General features: G+C 38.5%; 2 protein-coding genes across 2 annotated transcripts in view; both read left to right on the forward strand.

The window, feature by feature from the left end:
- The window catches only part of LOC139151028 (midasin-like), a 138,658-nt gene that overhangs the window by 43,521 nt on the left and 76,908 nt on the right, over positions 1-18,229 (forward strand). The window contains 19 exon segments of the mRNA XM_070723548.1: positions 228-424; positions 1,033-1,193; positions 3,095-3,301; positions 3,716-3,924; positions 4,801-4,923; positions 5,210-5,407; positions 5,974-6,081; positions 6,905-7,093; positions 8,567-8,674; positions 10,609-10,752; positions 11,397-11,525; positions 12,067-12,226; positions 12,945-12,952; positions 12,955-13,078; positions 13,573-13,741; positions 14,482-14,598; positions 14,771-14,855; positions 15,947-16,070; positions 16,351-16,499. Coding sequence (XP_070579649.1) covers positions 228-424; positions 1,033-1,193; positions 3,095-3,301; positions 3,716-3,924; positions 4,801-4,923; positions 5,210-5,407; positions 5,974-6,081; positions 6,905-7,093; positions 8,567-8,674; positions 10,609-10,752; positions 11,397-11,525; positions 12,067-12,226; positions 12,945-12,952; positions 12,955-13,078; positions 13,573-13,741; positions 14,482-14,598; positions 14,771-14,855; positions 15,947-16,070; positions 16,351-16,499 — 2,709 coding nt within the window.
- On the forward strand, positions 16,575-18,048 carry LOC139151027 (uncharacterized). Its single transcript, XM_070723547.1, has 3 exons — positions 16,575-17,102; positions 17,343-17,471; positions 17,936-18,048. Exons 1-2 carry the CDS (start codon positions 16,706-16,708, stop codon positions 17,390-17,392), a joined length of 447 nt encoding a protein of 148 aa, XP_070579648.1. The 5' UTR covers positions 16,575-16,705; the 3' UTR covers positions 17,393-17,471; positions 17,936-18,048.

The raw sequence follows: 18,229 nt of genomic DNA on the forward strand, positions 1-18,229 counted from the left end.
GTATTTCTTCTTTCTGTTATTCATGTCTGTTTTAGACTATTATTGGAAAAACTTTTGCGGTAGAAAGAAATATATAATTACAAGATTTGAATTAGAGGCTTACAGAAAATGTACTACAAAAATTCATGTGAAACTGGTGATACCGAGGTTAGTCGGCAAATATATATGTGAGTGTGAACCTCTAGAAGCTGTCAAGTTTAATTTCCTGCTTGTTTTTATACATTTAGTTGTCCCCGGCCCTGCGGAACCGTTTCACAGAGATCTGGTGTCCTCAGTCCAATGATCGGGAAGATCTGGTTAACATCATAGAACATAACCTTGCAGAGGGAATACAATTATGCAACCAGGAAGATGGAACAAGTGGAATAGGAAATGCTATCATGGACTTCATGGAATGGTTTTCAAACAACGAAGTTGGCAAAAGGTTTGTGATGTAAATTGTGTTGGAAAACATGAACAATGCAATAGACCGTTACTCTGACCTCATATGTTGCTCCAAATACCCTACTGAAACCATCAAGTTTTATGCAAATCTGATTACATCGAGACTGGTGCTGACCACTTGTGTAACACCTTGATCTTCCCCATGTTGCCTGTGGACAGCCATAACACTAGTATTGAAAAATAAACCATTGGATTCTCCCTAGCCTCCACTTGATTTTTGCATACAACAAGACTGACCAGTCTGCTCAAATCAACCAAAGAAGAAATTAGGTTCCATTGTAGTAGTGGACTGTGTCTCAGAAATTTTAGCTGAGGAAGTACAAACTTTGCGCCCACATACCTACCAGTGTATATAAATTTTGTAATGTTTGTAATCCTCCTCCTTGTGTTGTTACGGTGAGAAAGATAATTGTAAGGTACATGTACATGATATCCATGTATGTATCACTGTATTCCTTGAGCCAGAACCTGATCTGATAACCAATGTTGAAATCTTCATACTACTGTGTGGGAGATCAGTTATTTTTATCCACCTTGCTGTTTTTAGTATGAAGTTTATGATGAATTTTTCCTTCCTCTTTCCATCAGATGTACTGTTAGTATACGAGACATGCTCTCATGGGTTGATTTCATCAACACAGTATGCACAACAGACAATTCAGACATCACAGGACGCTGTAAAGGCCTGGAGCCGTCCGTTTCTTTCATCCATGGCGCATGTCTGGTGTTTCTTGATGGCCTTGGTACTGGTAAGTCTCCAGAGTCATTGTATAGTTTGTAATTTCATTAAAAGAATGTCCATGAGAAGCAAGCATGTTTTTAATTTGCTTAGTTCTGTATGGTGGTATTGTTAGGCTGCTATTATCTGAGAAGAGGGAATGCTAGAGAACTTTGAATCATCAATTCACAGAAAAGCAAATCGACTTAGTTTTTGAAGATCCTAAAGGAGCGTAAATCTAGTGGTCCTGTAGACAAGTTTGTCGGTCTTGCATTCAGTGTTTACCACTATGTTTCCTTAGTGCATTTGGGCAATTGGAAAGTTATTCTACTGTATCATTACAAAACAAATGTCTGTCTTTAGGAAGATGCATATTCTTATGTTAGAAGCAAGAAATCATCAGTCATGCTTAGAATGGACTGATGAGATGTGCCCGTTAGTTTCAATATTAATTTCAACTGTTCCCAACACATGTAACTAAATAATGCTTTGAAATATTAGACTTGGTTGGTATAATACATGAAGTCGTTTGATATTAACTTACCATATGAGCTTCTGATAACAATTAGCGTTAATATTATATAGGGCTCAGCCCTTGGTGTCGTGCCAGGGGTTAAGATTGGCAATGTTATTTGTATTGATTCATGATAAACTGTAATTGTTACTTCATAAACGTTTATATGACAACTATGCCCAGTTTCCCTCTGATGAAAGCAGTTCACGTACTTACACGACGTCAAACCCTGCAGCAGGGCAGGTATAGATTTTCTGTAGCGTGTAAAAATTTTGGACAAAAATTGGCAATTTTTACAATGATAACAGCCTATTGCGTTAAACAAGGGACGTATTATGCAATAATTATCATTGCAATGGTAACCGCACTGCCCACCTTCCACTTGCAAGCTGAAAACTATAGCGTTCCGTCTAAAAACTTGCAATTTTTTAATCTAATTATTGACACAGGGGGCGCTCTTCTATAATTCAATCCCAGCATTCTTTGCGTATGCCCCTGTTCATATGCACGACAGTTTTCTCCGTTTATCTATATCAACGATACTTTGTATCAGCGACAAGGTGTATAATAAGATTTACTGGCTAATAAAAGAGGTATATTTTATAAAAGGCATGTTATATCATGGTAATTTGTTTCGTATTTGTTAATTTACGAGTACTCAAAAAAAAACAACATGGCGGCGCCCATGAAAGAAGGGTACACTTCCGGTTACTCGCATAGTATATTATGAATAAGCGCATGCGTAGTCAGTAAGCCGCTGGCGCGACTATTACACATGCCTCAATGTGAGTGCAAGCGTGAGTGCATTGACTTGAATAGGAACATCTGGGGAGTTAGCAGGCCCCGTGAAAGATGTACTGATAGGTTTCCATAGTTACCTGGTCCAGTGAAGCCCTTTCAACATTTTCGACGCTAAAATAGACGCTTAACGTTAGATGTAAAATATCCATGTGCGCACTGCTATTTTGACTTGTGTTAAAATGTGTTTGGATGCTGGTCGATAATGATAAAATTGTTTGAGAATGCCCTGCAAGTAACTAAATGTTGTATAGTGTTTATGTGAAGATGCATGTAATAAAAATATTATCGCCTGAATACATGGGTTTATATGCCCTCGCAGCAGGAGACAATTTGCCCTCCTGGCGTCGGGCAAATTGTCACCTGCTCTCGGGCACATACATGTAAACCCGTATATTCAGGCAATATTATATAAAGGCAGAACCAGGGTGATGAAAGGTTTTGTAGATGATAGGAGAAGCAGCCACATAGGAAGAGAAAACAGGCATGGTTCCGTCACTATTACAAATGTGACTGACTGGAAACTGATATACATAACATTATTAACATCACATAAATTTTCCTGAAAGATCTGTGTCAGTAAAAAATACTGTGAAAACTAAAGTTTTTATCCTTTCCAGGAACCACCAGTGGCTCCTCTCTCTCACCAAATGAAGCCAGAACCATGTGTTTGCGATTCCTTCAGAAGCAGATTTTTGAGATGACTGGTCAGGCAGTAGACATGACATCATTAATCGTCAATTCTGATCCAGAAGGTGCCGTGTGTGCTAATCCTGTGGAGCTCACAGATCAAGCCTTTGGGATTCAACCTTTCTTCATACCAAGAGGTAAAAATCCATGCTTTCAGAATAGAGCACCCTTTGTTATGTATCAAAGCAAAGCCCTTTCCTTTTGTTTGCTACATAGCAGTACATCAAGGGTTTTAACACTTTTGCTATGGAATTTGAATAAACTCATAGTGAATGACTGGTTTAAATTATTAGTAAAATACTCTCCCTTTTCTGCAACAATTTGTAATGTATTCTCCTGAGTGAAGTCACTAAATGTAACATTTCTGAACACAGATAATGCCAAGGAGTCACTTCAAGTTGTAAAATGAAGGTACACTTGCAAGTTCAAAGTTCACACTACCATTTGATCTAGCCACATTTTGGCCAAGTGCTAACTGATGTGTAGATACTGCTCTAGAATCAGTACCATGTGTCCTTCCAGTTTAACCATATGTGTCATTTTATACTCAGGGCCAGCAATCAACCATGCAGCTCAGCAGAACTACACTTTACACGCTCCGACCACCGCAATGAATGCTCAGAGACTGCTCCGAGCCATGCAGCTGCCCAGAGCCATTCTATTGGAGGGTTCACCAGGTGTTGGGAAGACCAGTCTTGTCACAGCCATGGCCAAAGCCTCTGGTCATGAGTATGTCAGAATCAACCTGTCTGAGCAGACAGTAAGTGAACTCATCAAAAAAATCCAACACCTTGGTTGTAAATTTGGCAGTCTTTTCACAGTGTGTCACTGGTCACACCCTAGAAAACAGTTTATTCTATTGCCATAGTATACTCTAAATTATAGTGGCCTGGTGGGGTAACACATAACTTGCTGTTAAGGGAGGGTATTGTAATTGCACAACTCTGTGCTTTTTGTCAGATGTTTGTATTACATGTATGTTTATCGCACAACCGTCCCACACTTTCTATGATCTGCAGTTAAACATTCATATTTAAAAAAAAACAAAACTATTTTATGTCAAAGAGAAATTGTAGAAGACAAAAACATAGTAACATGATTTGATTATTCAGCAATCTCATAAATGGGAATTACACAACTTATCGACAGACAGTGTTTGCTGAAAAGATGGTCAAACATGGCAGTAATGTCCCAGCTTGGCATAGTGTTCTTTATCCCTGTTGAAAAATCAAACTGCTTATGTAATACCCTGGTAAAGAAATGACATTTATGGGAAATTTTAGTTTTGAATTAATTCTTGAAGGAAAGAGAGATGTAAGTACAAAGATGACAAATATCAAGCTGATCTGAATCAATTGACATACATGTCTTTCATAAAAATAACAGAGCTTTCTAAGAAGTGTCAAGTAAAATGTAATGACGTATACTTTTGGACAAACTGTACATATGTGTAAAGTCACTATGGGTCATAGTTTCTTCATTGTTTGATACATATCCATTGAACTCTCACTATACATGTACAACTAGTGAGCGCACAAAAAAACTCCTTCACAAACATGCAGCCATTTACTTTCTCTCACATATAATGACATAATTCCTTGCCGGCAACCTGATGATTGACCTTTTACCTCTGCAGGATGTCACTGATCTGTTCGGTGCTGACTTACCTGTTGAAGGAGGGGAGGGTGGTCAGTTTGCCTGGCGAGATGGTCCACTGTTGAGAGCTCTGAAAGCTGGTCACTGGGTGGTCTTAGATGAGGTAAGTTGCTGGTTTTTGTGTTGTACTGTACTCTCTCATTACAAAAATCAGTACCAAAGTTCATCCTAAAATTTCAGGAAAAAGTCTTTCCTAAACTTCTGCAAAGTTCAGATAAATTGCACTTCATTTAACCCTTTCACCCCCAGTTCCCCGTATACAGGTCCAACTTTACCATAGAAAACAATGGATTTGGGACAAACCATGGTGGTGAAAAGGTTAAAGTGCTAGATTTAACTGAATCTCCACAATCTTAACAGAATTCCTCGCTAATTTTTATCTGTCACAGTTAAATCTTGCATCACAATCTGTGTTGGAAGGACTCAATGCTTGCCTAGATCACAGAGCTGAAGTCTTTGTCCCAGAGCTTGGCAAAACGTTTCACATCCAGCACCGTAAAACCAGGATATTTGCCTGCCAGAACCCTCTGAACCAAGGTGGTGGACGTAAGGGACTGCCCAAGTCATTCTTGAACAGATTCACACAGGTGAGAATCAAAATATATTTTTCACAGGTAGCAGGAAAGAATAGCTGTCATGAGTTCACTCATATTAGTTCTCATATATTGTACTGATGACCTTTCCTGAAAAAACTCTTGTCTTTTTTCCTTAGTTTGAGATACATTTTACAGTAGTTTGCATTGAACCTTTGGCAAAACAGGAACTGGACATAGTCTGTCTAAATTTAGGAGTTTCCAACATTGTCAGACATAATTATCGTTGAGGTGGTAATACCAGTCGCTAAAAAGGAAATTGGCTCTGTCGAAGTTGCAACATTGTCTTGAAGGAGCTAGGAGCTGTCCAGAATGCATCATTTGCAAACATTGTTTATGCTGATCTGATGGTGGTGTTTTGACAATGTCTGACATCCTTCCAGACAATGTTCCAACTTTCGCAGAGTTGATTTCTTTGTGATCAACTGATATTAGATGATAGTGAGACTTGACGGTGTTAGCAACTCATCAATTTAGACAGTATGTCTAGTTCCTGTATAGCCAAAGGTTAAACGCAAACCACTGTATGTTGACTAAAAATGTCTTTGACTTATTTTCAGGTTCACATAGAGCCTTTGTCAGCAGCTGATCTGCTGTTTATCACTCACACAGTTTATCCAACAATTGGAACTGAGACACTAAAGAAAATGATTCACTTCAGCAACAAGGTAAGAAATGTTGTACACTACTTCTGTACAGGAGGTTTTTCACAAATTTGTTATCAGGTTGATTGAATGTCACGATATGCACAGCTGTTTGAACATCTAGCATAAAAACGGATAATTTTATCAAGTACAGTAGTGTCAACTTGTATCATAGACCAAACTAGGTAAAGTAGATGTCCTTGCTGAGAGCAAGTACTGCATAATGCAATAAATCACCCATAATTCAGTTTGATTTGTACTAGTGAAGGCTACTTTTCTGTGAACCTTTTCTGTACTATGGGTAAGCAGTAATGTGATGCATCTAGATAATTGTTTTCATATATCTAGTGAAAGATTGTTAAGATATTATGGTGAAAATGTCAAAATTGCCTTTCAAATAACAGTGAAAATCATGGTCTGCAGGGTACTACAAATGCCCATACTTGTTGGAAGCATTTATGACAAACTGAAGGGGTCTTTCTCTAGGAAAAATTAACCATAGACCCTAAAAACGGATTAGGGTCTATGAATTAACATGTAAATTTCTTTTGTCAATTTCATTTTGCAAAAAACATAAGAAGGCAACTAGTGTCTCTATTTTCCATACTACACTCTATATGGCTGTGGACACACTGTTTCTCCATGACAAGCCGCATTTTTTTAGGGACTCTCCAAGGATACAAATCATAATGAATCCTGGGATGTTTCCGGTATTGTCAAGTGCTATCAGAACAACTACAGATCAAGTGTTCTCTAACCTCCTATCAGCTGAATTCCTAGGTTCAGTCTGGTACATGTTACACATCAGTACATTAATGACATTGTGCTCATGACATTGATCTGACAGCTATATGATGTAACCATGGTAGCATGTGAATGGGGTCAGAGAGGAGGACCATGGGAGTTCAATCTCAGGGACTTGTTCAGATGGTGTGACTTGATGGTGAAAAATCAAGATGGCATGCATATGAATCCCGGTGAATACGTCAATCTTATCTATGCACAGAGAATGAGAAGTAAACCGGACAAGGAAAAGGTAAAGTCATAAAATTGATTTTGATTGGAACATCCTCAACCTCTGTTAGTAATCTGTCGGTGTCACTTGGTTGGGATGACTTTGGTTCAAGTGCATCACTTAGATCTGCAGGAAGGGTTTTCATGCACTGCCTGGTCTTGGTAAGGAGTCGCAGACTACTTCACAGATCAACAACTGTAAAAATGCTTTAAGTGTTTGTCATGTCTCAGGTGGCTTTGTGTATTTTGTAAATTATGATATCAGCTCTAGCCAGCTGCATTATCTTGAGTCAGTTCAAAATGCTGCAGCTTGCCTTATGAGCAGATATCGCAAATTCAATCATAATATTCTTGTTCTCACTGATCTGCGTAGGCTACCAGTTGAAGGTCACATGAAGTTCAAAATGTGATCATTTACTGTGCTGCATTGCTTTATTCAATTGCGTTCATTCCAGCAAGGAAACCCTGTTTACCTGATACAGTGCATTTGATAAGGCATTGTAGCAAAATTCAATGAGGTGTGTGGAAAGTGAGTATTTTCTGTTTTTGTGCCTTTTCTATGGAACTCACTTGCCATCTTAAATTTGCTAAACTTGAGTTGTTAGCTATTCTGCTGCAAAGTCACAGTCAAATGTCTGCCTTCCATAGCTGTAAATGAGGTTAAAAAACCAATCGGTTTATTCAATACTATTTGTAATTTGAATTTTCTATCTCATTCATAAAATGCACTGAGATATAAATGTATTGTGCCTTTTGTAAGAATTAAAACAATGAAATAGCAAAGTTATTTATCATTGAAACTTAAGCCTTGCATTGCATGAGAGAATGAAATATACCAAATGAAAATTCAACTGTCTTGATCTCAGTAATATATCAGTCTTTCACACATCCGGTTGCACATCTTTGCCATCCAGATTCCCACCTATTCTATGGAAACCTGGATCTTCCTACTGTGTGCTAAATGAAAACAAAGGATAATTAACATCTAGTTGGTATCTGATAACTAGATTGTCAGTCTCCTTTGGACAGAGAAACATTACCTCAGTGAACAAAGATATTTGTAACACAAGTCCCCGGGCAGACAAATGTATGCTGTTACCTTCATAGCCAGTCAATATGTGTAAACTCTGACCTCACTTTGATTAGACAGATTATTGAAAAGAAGACAGTATGAAAACCTAATGACAAAAGAACTCCCCAAAGAGTTCAGTGTATGGTTTGACAAAAATAGAAATCTTCATATTTTTCAAAGCGTGAAAATAAAAAGGACACGTCAATAAATAATTAAGTAAGTGAGTACCAATTTTCGAGGTATAAAGAAAAGATGAAGTTGACACCACAGTGAATGGTATGAACAAATCTAACAATAGTTTGTAAACGTAAAATGTTCATGTATTTCCTCAAAGAGGTGAAGATGGCTACTTTGATATTTAGAATGATTACCGTTGGTCATGTGTGATGTGTCCTTCATCAACTTTTGATGTTACCCCGCCAGGTTTTGGAACTGTACACATCAATGCTCTGTCACTCAGCTGACAAATCACCATGGGAACAACTGTACCAGTCCAGCAGATACTTCCATATTACACCAGAAGTTGTTCAGGTAAGTCACTTCATGGTGTGGATATCATAGTTGCCGTGGTACGCAACAGCTACTGTGTCATTGGCTCACTTGATTCAACATAACACAACCGTAAACTTTTTATAGATTGGCTGTCACACAAAATATAGTACTGGTCACATAGATAAAACACTAGAGTGCCCATTGTCCCCCTTGTTAATGATTTTGCCAGATGTTTAAGTGTAATTCTCGGTACCTTAAATAAAATTTTGCCACCTAAGTGAGTTATAAAAGTCGACGGTGGTTGACCATATTTTCAATCATGGCAGATTTCTACAGGTAAAACATATGATTACAAAAGGTTGTGCAGGAATTTTTTACAAGAAATGCCTAAAAAGATGAAAAGGTGCATGTGAGTTTAGCTAGTTTAACAAACAAACAGAATTTTCAGCCATTTAAACAATTGCATTTATCTCACGCCGCCCTGGAAGATATCCTATAATGCATTGCTGTAAGGCCAACGCCTAAACCGGAAATAGGCTCATTTGGCGTCAAGACACCAAGGCGAGCGGATCGGCTTGGCTCATCCAATCTTGCCGCATATGGCAAGCAATTGCGATAGTGATGAATGCCTTATTTCCAAAAATCAGTAAATGACATGCTTTATCCATCCCCACTTCAGAGAGACACGTTCCCTAGTCAGTAAATGACAATGGGCCGGGGTACCCCAGGCCTCCCATGGCCAACAAGTATCAGATTGTTCACAGTCCCGGGGATTGTTGTAGCAAAGCCAGCAGCTTTTCTCACAGAAACAAGTTGCATAATGTACTCAGTAAAACGTTGTCAGGTACATGTAACATGAAAAGTGCCTGAGGTCGAAGTGACTGAGGTCGAAGTGACTAAGGCATAGGGATTGATCTGACCACAAACAACGACAAGAGGGTGTGAATTACTTGGGCCGAAACGGACAGGGGTCGAGGTGACCTGCTGCCCCGGCCCCCCAGCTGCAGGCCTAGCGGCCTGGCTATGTTTACATAAGGCGTCCACATTTTAGAAAATCGCTAAAAGTAGGCAGAAAGAAAGCCCCCATTACGTGAAAACGCTAGGGGTTGATAGGGGTTGATAGGGGTCGGATGACAGTTTGACACATTTCGTACCATTAAGAGTCGAATGATACTACATTGACTGGGTTGACCATATGACTTTCATCAAAAAACGTCCGGGGAAAAGTGAATACATTGGATGTTTGACCAAACTTTACAAAGCATCAATTTTTCGATCAAAAAATTCATGCGTAGAACTAATGAAAATTCGTAAAAAAATACCACTGCCTTGTACATCAGGCAATAAAATGTCGTAGGCGTGAAAATGAGTTTACTAGAAAATACATAGTGGCTCTTAAAATTAGTTTGAAAATTTAGCGTCTTTACCGCGGTATCGCTAGATGGCCGTCATTTTTGAAGCGAAGATGAAGTGGTGGATTCTGGGATATCTTCCAGGGCGGCGTGCTTTATCTCAAACTCTTGCAGTGGTGAGAAGTCTACTGTATACCCACAATGCATTTTAATATCATGTAGTCCCCCCTCCCCCTAGCACAAGACAAAAGCAAGTAAAGGTGACAAGAATTTCTTACAAAGTAATAGGATGGTCAAACATCAATAGCCTGTTTTGTGTAACAGGTAATGGCTTTGTATGCCTAACCTCTTGGTCAATGATAGATTGTGAACTGGCAGCACATCCTTTGTAGATTCCATATCCTACTGCACATATTTGCCATCCAGATTCTTTTACATTCCATAGAATCCTGGATCTTCTAGTCGTGTGCTATAGTAATACCAAGGATAATTAACATCTAGTTGATATCAGACAGCTAGATTGTCAGCCTCCTTTGGACATCATATTTCTGTGTTTAATATTTTCAGTGATCATGACAGCTGATTATCTGACAAACATGTAACTTTGTCGTATTATTGCAGGCTGGTCATTCATTCCTTCTCAGAAGTCAACAAGACAATATGAATTCTTTAAGTCTGAGAGTTCCACTGAAATTGCTCCATCATCTTTTGGAACCATTGGAAGCCTTAATGACATGCATTGATATGAACTGGATGGCCATACTGGTAAGTGCAGTTCTCTTTGTACAGTCTCTTGAAGGAAAAACACCTGGCCTGCTGCTGTGTGCAGTTTTCATTTAGTTATACATAGTCAGTATCCAATCTAGAATTGACTGAAGTTTCTACACTGGGTGAACAGTTCTGCTGGTGTTCAGAATTGACCCAGAGGCTCTCTAAAGTCAAGTTTAGTGATGTATTTGTTGCTTTGATTGAGTTTGGTGCAGTGTATGATGTCAAGTATATATGTAAGAGCGCTTCGTGAACTTTAAAGCATGTGGACGGGTTGCCGTCAGAAAACTGTAATGACTTAGCTTGGTTATTGAACCTCCTTTGATAAAAGTGGTGGGTCAATTTAGTGAAGTGTTTTGACAGCTGCTGTCTTTGCTAGGTGAATAGGTTTGTTGTATATTGTGGATTTGAATCAGACCAAGAATTTACTGAATTATTAACCAAATTTGACTAGAAAAGGCGTAATGTACTGTAGGTGATTATCTTTTAATGGAAACATTGAAAGTTTTTAGGCAAAATAGAAAACACTAGCTTCACTTTAATTATGTGATATTGTGATAAAATGGTTGATGATTCAACATACAAATAATCATAAAACAAATAAATTGCATTGTTGTTAATCTGAATTGTAAATTCGACAGGTTGGTCCGCATTCCAGTGGCAAAACATCCCTGGTTAAACTCCTAGCACAGCTGACTGGACACACATTGCATGTGATGGCAATGAACAGTGCAATGGATACAACTGAACTCCTGGGAGGATTTGAACAGGTCAGACTGACTGTCTGTGACTTTGTGATTGTTTGATTTGAATGTGATTTATCCTCTTGTATCAAGGGAACATCAAGTTTAGTTCAGTCACAGTAACCTTGATATGATAAACTGATTCATATGTGATATGGTTCTCTTGAATGTCATAGCAAACATCACTTGTGATTAAAGAAACTTACGCCAAGAGCATGTCATTGCAGTATATGTAAAGAGCCAATATCTGTAACTTTTGATAATTTTTTCAACTTTTTCTGTTTTTCATATCAACTACAGTTGCTTTTTCTACTCCCCGCAGCATGTTTAAACGGCAACTATTTAGCTATTGATCTCAAACAAAACCTTGATAACAGCAACAGCGTTTCTGACATGACATGGTGTTGCAACTTTGTGACGTTCCTGGGATATCCGTGTGTTTGTTTGTTGTAATCAAATATTTTACTGAGTTTCTCAGAACAAGCATCTTTGCTATTTTGCAGTTGACTGTTGTGCTACCCCGTTGGCCCTGTTCTTGACTCCATTTCTATTTCATTTCCACACACAGGCTGATTTGAATCGTCACTGGGAGCAACTGACTCAACAGTTTCAATGTCAAGTCCTGGCTGCCATCAGATATCTAATGCTGAAATGCGATAAGAAATGCAGACAGCAAGCACAGCAACTGCTAAACACATGGTTTAAATTCTATGAAAACTTCCAATGTGGTGAGTTTTATACTTAGCTGAATGTCCCAACCAGATAAAGTCCAGAACATAAGCACTTCAATGTAAGTTTGCACATTATTGCATGTGCAGTTACATGTAAATGGTCAAGAAGGGTGAACCAACTGTTTTCTTTCAAAAGTTGTACATGTATACCACTCTTTTGTGTATGTACTGTAACTTAAAGGGGCAGTCCTCAATCCCTGGTTCTCACATCAATACGTGTTGACATTGATACGTAATATTAATTGATTTTTCCCCTTTCAAAGTTGTGACAGGTCATACTTCGAGCACAAGGTCCTAAAAGCTAAGAATGCAAACACCAGAGCAACCTAATATTTCAAAGGCTTTGCTGTACCTACACTGGTTTTATTGTGTTCAAAACCTTGAATCGGTAGTCTTGGTCAGTCTAGGAAACACACAAGTGGTATGGGAGCCTTCCTAAATTGTTCCCTGAAAATAATCAGTCCAATGTACCATGATAACATGATTCAGCAAACCTTGTAGCGTTTGCTTGTGTACACCTCCTGAAGAAAAACACTGTCTTTGATGTCAGCTATAACCGTGAAGGAGATGTGAACAAGGAAATATAGGTCAGTAAAGTCTCTAGTCTGAAACTGATGAAAGGAATGTTAGAAAAGTACCTTAGCATGTGAGTTACATTTTTGGCTGTTTTTTGTAATATTTTGTTGAACATCTGTTGATATTTCAATCCTGACAGGGTCAGTTGTTGTGAAGGACATTGGAGACAAGCCAACACAGACAGGAATGTCAAAGAAGCAATCAGATCCATGGACAAGGTGCTCAGTCTGGTCGAAAAGCTTTGCAAGAAATATGATATTTCAGATGTCAAAGGTCAGCTCTTCTTTGATTGTTACACTTTTGTCTTCTCCAAAGTGAGGCATTCTCTCACACAGCCATGATTGTATAGCAGTGAATACTAACAATCAATCTGTGAATATTGTGACATATATGCAACTCTTACCATATATCAACACATTAAAAATTTTATCAGTACGCAATCCACCCCTGCCATAACTGGAAGCTCCCTTAGGTACACATAATTGTATGGAATATGACAGCTTACAATATGCATAGTACAGTTCATAACGCCAACATGCAATACATTTATTAGTTTGTTCAATAACTTTATACACATCATTGACTTTCTGTCATGTCCAAAGTCTTGGTTCAGTAATCTTTCCACATTCAGAATTTCTGAGCTTCAGCTTTGGTTACACTTCTAGCATAAGAAAAAACATACTGCTTGGTAAAAAAGTCCTATGTAAATTTTCTTTTATCAAGTATTATTTTTAATCGATGGAATCTTTTATCATTTTTTTCTGTAGAAGAGTTATCTGCTGTCAAATTTAGATATGAAGAATTAAGAAGAAGGTTTGAAAATGATATTCTCCGTGATGGCAAAGGTGGGGGTAAATTTGAATGGGTTGATGGACTCTTGGTGCAGGCTTTACAAAGTGGAGAATGGCTCCTGATTGACAATGTCAACTTCTGCAGGTATTATTTTTACTTCTGTTCACTTGTTGAAAACATGTCCTCCTCTTTCATGAGTTGTGTGCTTTCTACACAATACTACATTGTTTTATGCAACTGTCTGTGATGCAAAGTGTATCACAAGGTTGATTGTACAGTGTTGTCCAGCTCCAAATGCCAATCCAACCACTTGTCAAAAACTTTGGCTATTACCTCTGTAAATAATGATTAAAGTTTTCAGCAAGTTTTCATCGGTAGAGCCCTTGTATCTTCATTTGGATTTGTGATTTGAGTATGATGAAGTATCACTTTCGCTTAAACTGTAATGGAAGATATCTGTATTTGGTCTGTGTATTTCACATTGTTGCTTGTCCGTGTTCCAGAGCAAGCCCTTCTTGTACACACAAAACTTTGGGCAAAAATGGGATTTTCCTTGAGTTTCTTAATGTCATGATTGGAATAAAGAAATTTGTACCAGTAGAATTTATCAATGGACTTGGTGAGAGGGAAGTGAAATTAATGTGTTGTACACGTACCTTGCCTCAACTGTTCATTTTGGGCATTTCTTTCACCCTTGCTCACCCTTGCTATGAATAACCATTGACAGTCGGTGCATTGACACTTATTAATTCCTTGCAAGGGTCACGGAAAATTGCAATTATCAGCTGATAAGAAAGAGGAAGAAGCATACTTTGAAGGTGACATTTGTGATGTCTTTAAGTAATTATTGGATTTGTCATTCATCTCCACTCTTCTCTGCACAGTCCATCTGTACTGGACCGATTGAACGCCTTATTGGAACCTGATGGAGAACTCAGTATCAATGAAAGAGGAGTCATTGATGGAGAAATTCCAACCATCAAACCTCATCCAAATTTCAGGTAAGATGAATTTAGCATTCTCTTGCATGGTCTAGTGAGAAGGTTGACTTGAGTGTTAATGGGCATGCATTTGGTGTGCTGACATAGCTGACTGAACAGCTGGTGAATGCTGGTATGCGCTGAGAAGCCCCGGATTTATGATCTTTGATGTGATATTTCTGTTTGTGTACAGGTTAATACTCGCCATGGATCCCAGAAATGGTGAAATCTCAAGAGCAATGAGAAACAGAGGTGTTGAAATCTACATTCTTGGAGAGGTAAGTTATTACCACCCTTTTCAGTAATAGAGCGCGAAGCCACTGCAGTGAACTCCAATAAAACTGCTCACACTAATTAGTTTCAGCAGTAGCCAGCTGGCAAAGTCGACAACATTGTATGTCCCATGCAGACAGTTTGTCTGGGGAAGTTGAAATAAAAAAGATTTGTACATGGACCAGTGCATGGTAATGTTACATTGTATCTTAATCTTGAACACAGGGTGCCCATCGTAAACTCTCATTTACAACTCGAGCCTCAGACAGAGCTAGTTTTGCCTTTGTACAAGCAGACGTTTTTGGTCTTTATCAAGTAGCCTTGTTCAACACCAAAGTGGCCACGGCTACAGCTGAAACTAATTAGTGTAAGCAGTTTTATTGCAGTTCACTGCAGTGGCTTCGCGCTCTATTACTGCAAATGGTTGTAAAAATTGTGACTGACTTTCACTATAGAATTTTTGTATATATTTCAGGCATTGACATCAAACAATCATTTTTAGTGTCCAGTGGTATTTTATTCAAAGTGGAGCTGAATTTTCATGAATTGACGTTCTTTTCTCAGTGACTGGCTTTGTTATTTATTTACTGGCTTTTAACAATAGGCTAAAGGGCTTCAGTTGAAGTTAAGCCAAACTTTTAGTGTTACTTCATAAATGCACAGTGTCAGCAATACTGGATCAGTGTCTTGAGATCTTGCAATATATGAAGGTTAGGTTATCACATAAGAGTTAGATCTTAAGCAAATAACAGGACTGATACAGATTTCATGAGTTATTATATCTCCAAATTCATGAATGCAGGGACTGATAATTCAGCCGTTGACATCTGTGTCTTCAACTCTTGTCCTTGAGAGATCATTCTACAGTGTTTAATGGATGCATATAGGACAGAGAAGATGTCATAATAGTATTATTTCAGTGTGAGAAATACATGTACATCATTGAGAAACATCCAGGAGAAACAAGTCATTGTGTCATTCCAGCAAAAACACATCACGTTTGTAAGTCCAGGATAAACATAGGAATTTATCATTCCAGCTGAACACATCACTTTATCATTCCAGCATTAACAAGTCATTGTAATTTTTCCATTAGAATGAAGGCGGCAAATTTGGATCCCATGATTTGAAGAGTTTACTTCATGGCATTGGACTTGTTGGTCAGCAACCTTGCCAAGTTTTGATCGAACTACACACAGCACTCAGGACAAAATTAACAGGTACAAATTTACTTTTCATATAATGAACAATGCAAATTTTGTGTCGTCTCAAGCCCATCAGGTTTGCTTTTAAAGTGATCAATTTTGAAATGCCTGACTGTAACTGAGAATCCTAAACATGTACAATACATGTATTTTAAGTAAAATTTCTACTGTTCTCAACAATTCTAACTTACAGTTTTGTGTCGCTAATATTGTCGCAATTGTGAACTATTATTGATTAGTCATTGCAATATGAAATGCATAAGAGAATTATAAAAACTTATTGGTTCATTGACAGGAGCGGAGCCTTGCTCTCTTTTGGATCTGCTTCATGCTGCATCTCTCACAGTACAGGAGCTACACAGAGGAAATCATATCATCTCAGCCATGTTTGCAGCCTGCATCAATGTGTATGTCAGAGGTCAAGGGTCATATGCTAATAGGCAGGTCAGTATCAGGAGAAATATATCTTGTCTTTACATAGCTTAAAGGGAAACCTAAGTCCAGCGCATGTCACCCTTTATCCCTTCCAAAATCACCCCTGAATAAAATGCGGCCGGAATTTTCAACGTGCTCGCACGCGTAAACGACTACGGCGCGACGAAAAGAGAATTTGAAGTAGACGACATTTATGAAAATGAGCTCCGAATCCCATGGGCGCGAAAGGGCTCATGGGAGAAGCGGGCGTGACGTCATCGGCGATACACAGACGATTGTGTAGCCCACTGACAATCTGCGTGAACAGTCTTAGCGCGTTCGCAAGACTGACTATGGAGAGTTCGGACAGCGATATTTCTGACACAGAGTGTTTCTTTTCCCCGACTGAAATCAAACCATACCAATTTGAGCCAAGATACACCGAAGGCGAAGTTTCAGACAGCAGTGACGATCAGGATGAGAGTGATGACAGTGTTGGCTCTGACAGTACTGAAGATTCAAGTCGGCAGACTAACAGTGACTGGTGTCACTGTGAAAATTGTATAGCGATGCCATTACTGTCAGAGTGTGTTTGCTGCCTTGAGAATGATGCCATCGAACAGAAGTTAGAAGGTAAGTACTAAGTTTGCATGTTCTGTCAACTGACTTCACCGTAAGGTTCAGAAAACGAAACTTGATATATTTTTGTAACTGACTTTCAAGAAGCTCATCGCGTCTATCATCCGTCTACGCTATGGAAAATCGTCGAGTGTTACGTTTTCCTACTGGTAATTGAACGACGAACCGTCGAGCCAGCTTTTATACTCATGTGTTACTTACTGTAACTCAAACTTTATTTTATTTTCTACATAGGTGAGACATGTATCACAAGCGGCACAACAATTTTCAATCTGTTTGCCTGAACCAAGCTGTTCTGGAAACTGCACTATTGAGGTTGCAAGACCTGCGTTGCGATAAAATTACCAATCCAGTCGAAAATCGGTAAGTTCTCAATTTCTCAATGCATTTTTATTTCCTTAGCTGATAGTTCGTAACTTTTTTTCAGCTCTACGACTAGCTTTATTCAAATTTTGTGTTGTTTACAGGCACTTCCCAGTGTCAATTCACACCCATAGAGAACATCGATCTTGGTACATTTACATAATACATGAATGCATGAAAGATGACACACTGAAAGTTTAAGATGGATACCTGAGTTTGATCGATCTGTAGATTGATATTTTCTAGCTCTTAGTTATTTAGAAAAATCACGTTTAGTTTCATGTAAGAGAAACCCTGAATCAGCTACTTCTGTGCATGGAGAGATTCACTTTCTCGTAAGCGTTTCACACATGTACATTTGAGTTTGCATAAGAATGAAAGACTATAAAGACTAATATATCGATGCAACGTCATGACTACCAACACTTACTCACTAAAAAGTTTTCTGTGTCGTTTATCTGTAGTACGTATCGCTGGGCAGCATATACACAGTTCACTTATTGGATCTATGGAAGGCTTGGACGGCGAGTAAGGAGAGTTATTCCCGCCTGTGTTGTATTGGCCATTAGAAAGTTGTATCCAGAAGAGTCCGGAGAGTACGTTGGCTTTAAAGATTGTCACCTTCCATTTTAATGTGTGTATACTAAGACTGATAGAGGAATGGTGTAAATAAAATATCAAGAAATAATCTCTGTTAGCGTCGAGTGAATGTGTAATATTTTTGACAAGCCCCATTTTCCGGTTTTCTGATCGGTTCT

The sequence above is a fragment of the Ptychodera flava genome, chromosome 15, assembly GCF_041260155.1.
Source record: "Ptychodera flava strain L36383 chromosome 15, AS_Pfla_20210202, whole genome shotgun sequence".
In the NCBI taxonomy this organism is placed as follows: Eukaryota; Metazoa; Hemichordata; class Enteropneusta; family Ptychoderidae; genus Ptychodera; species Ptychodera flava.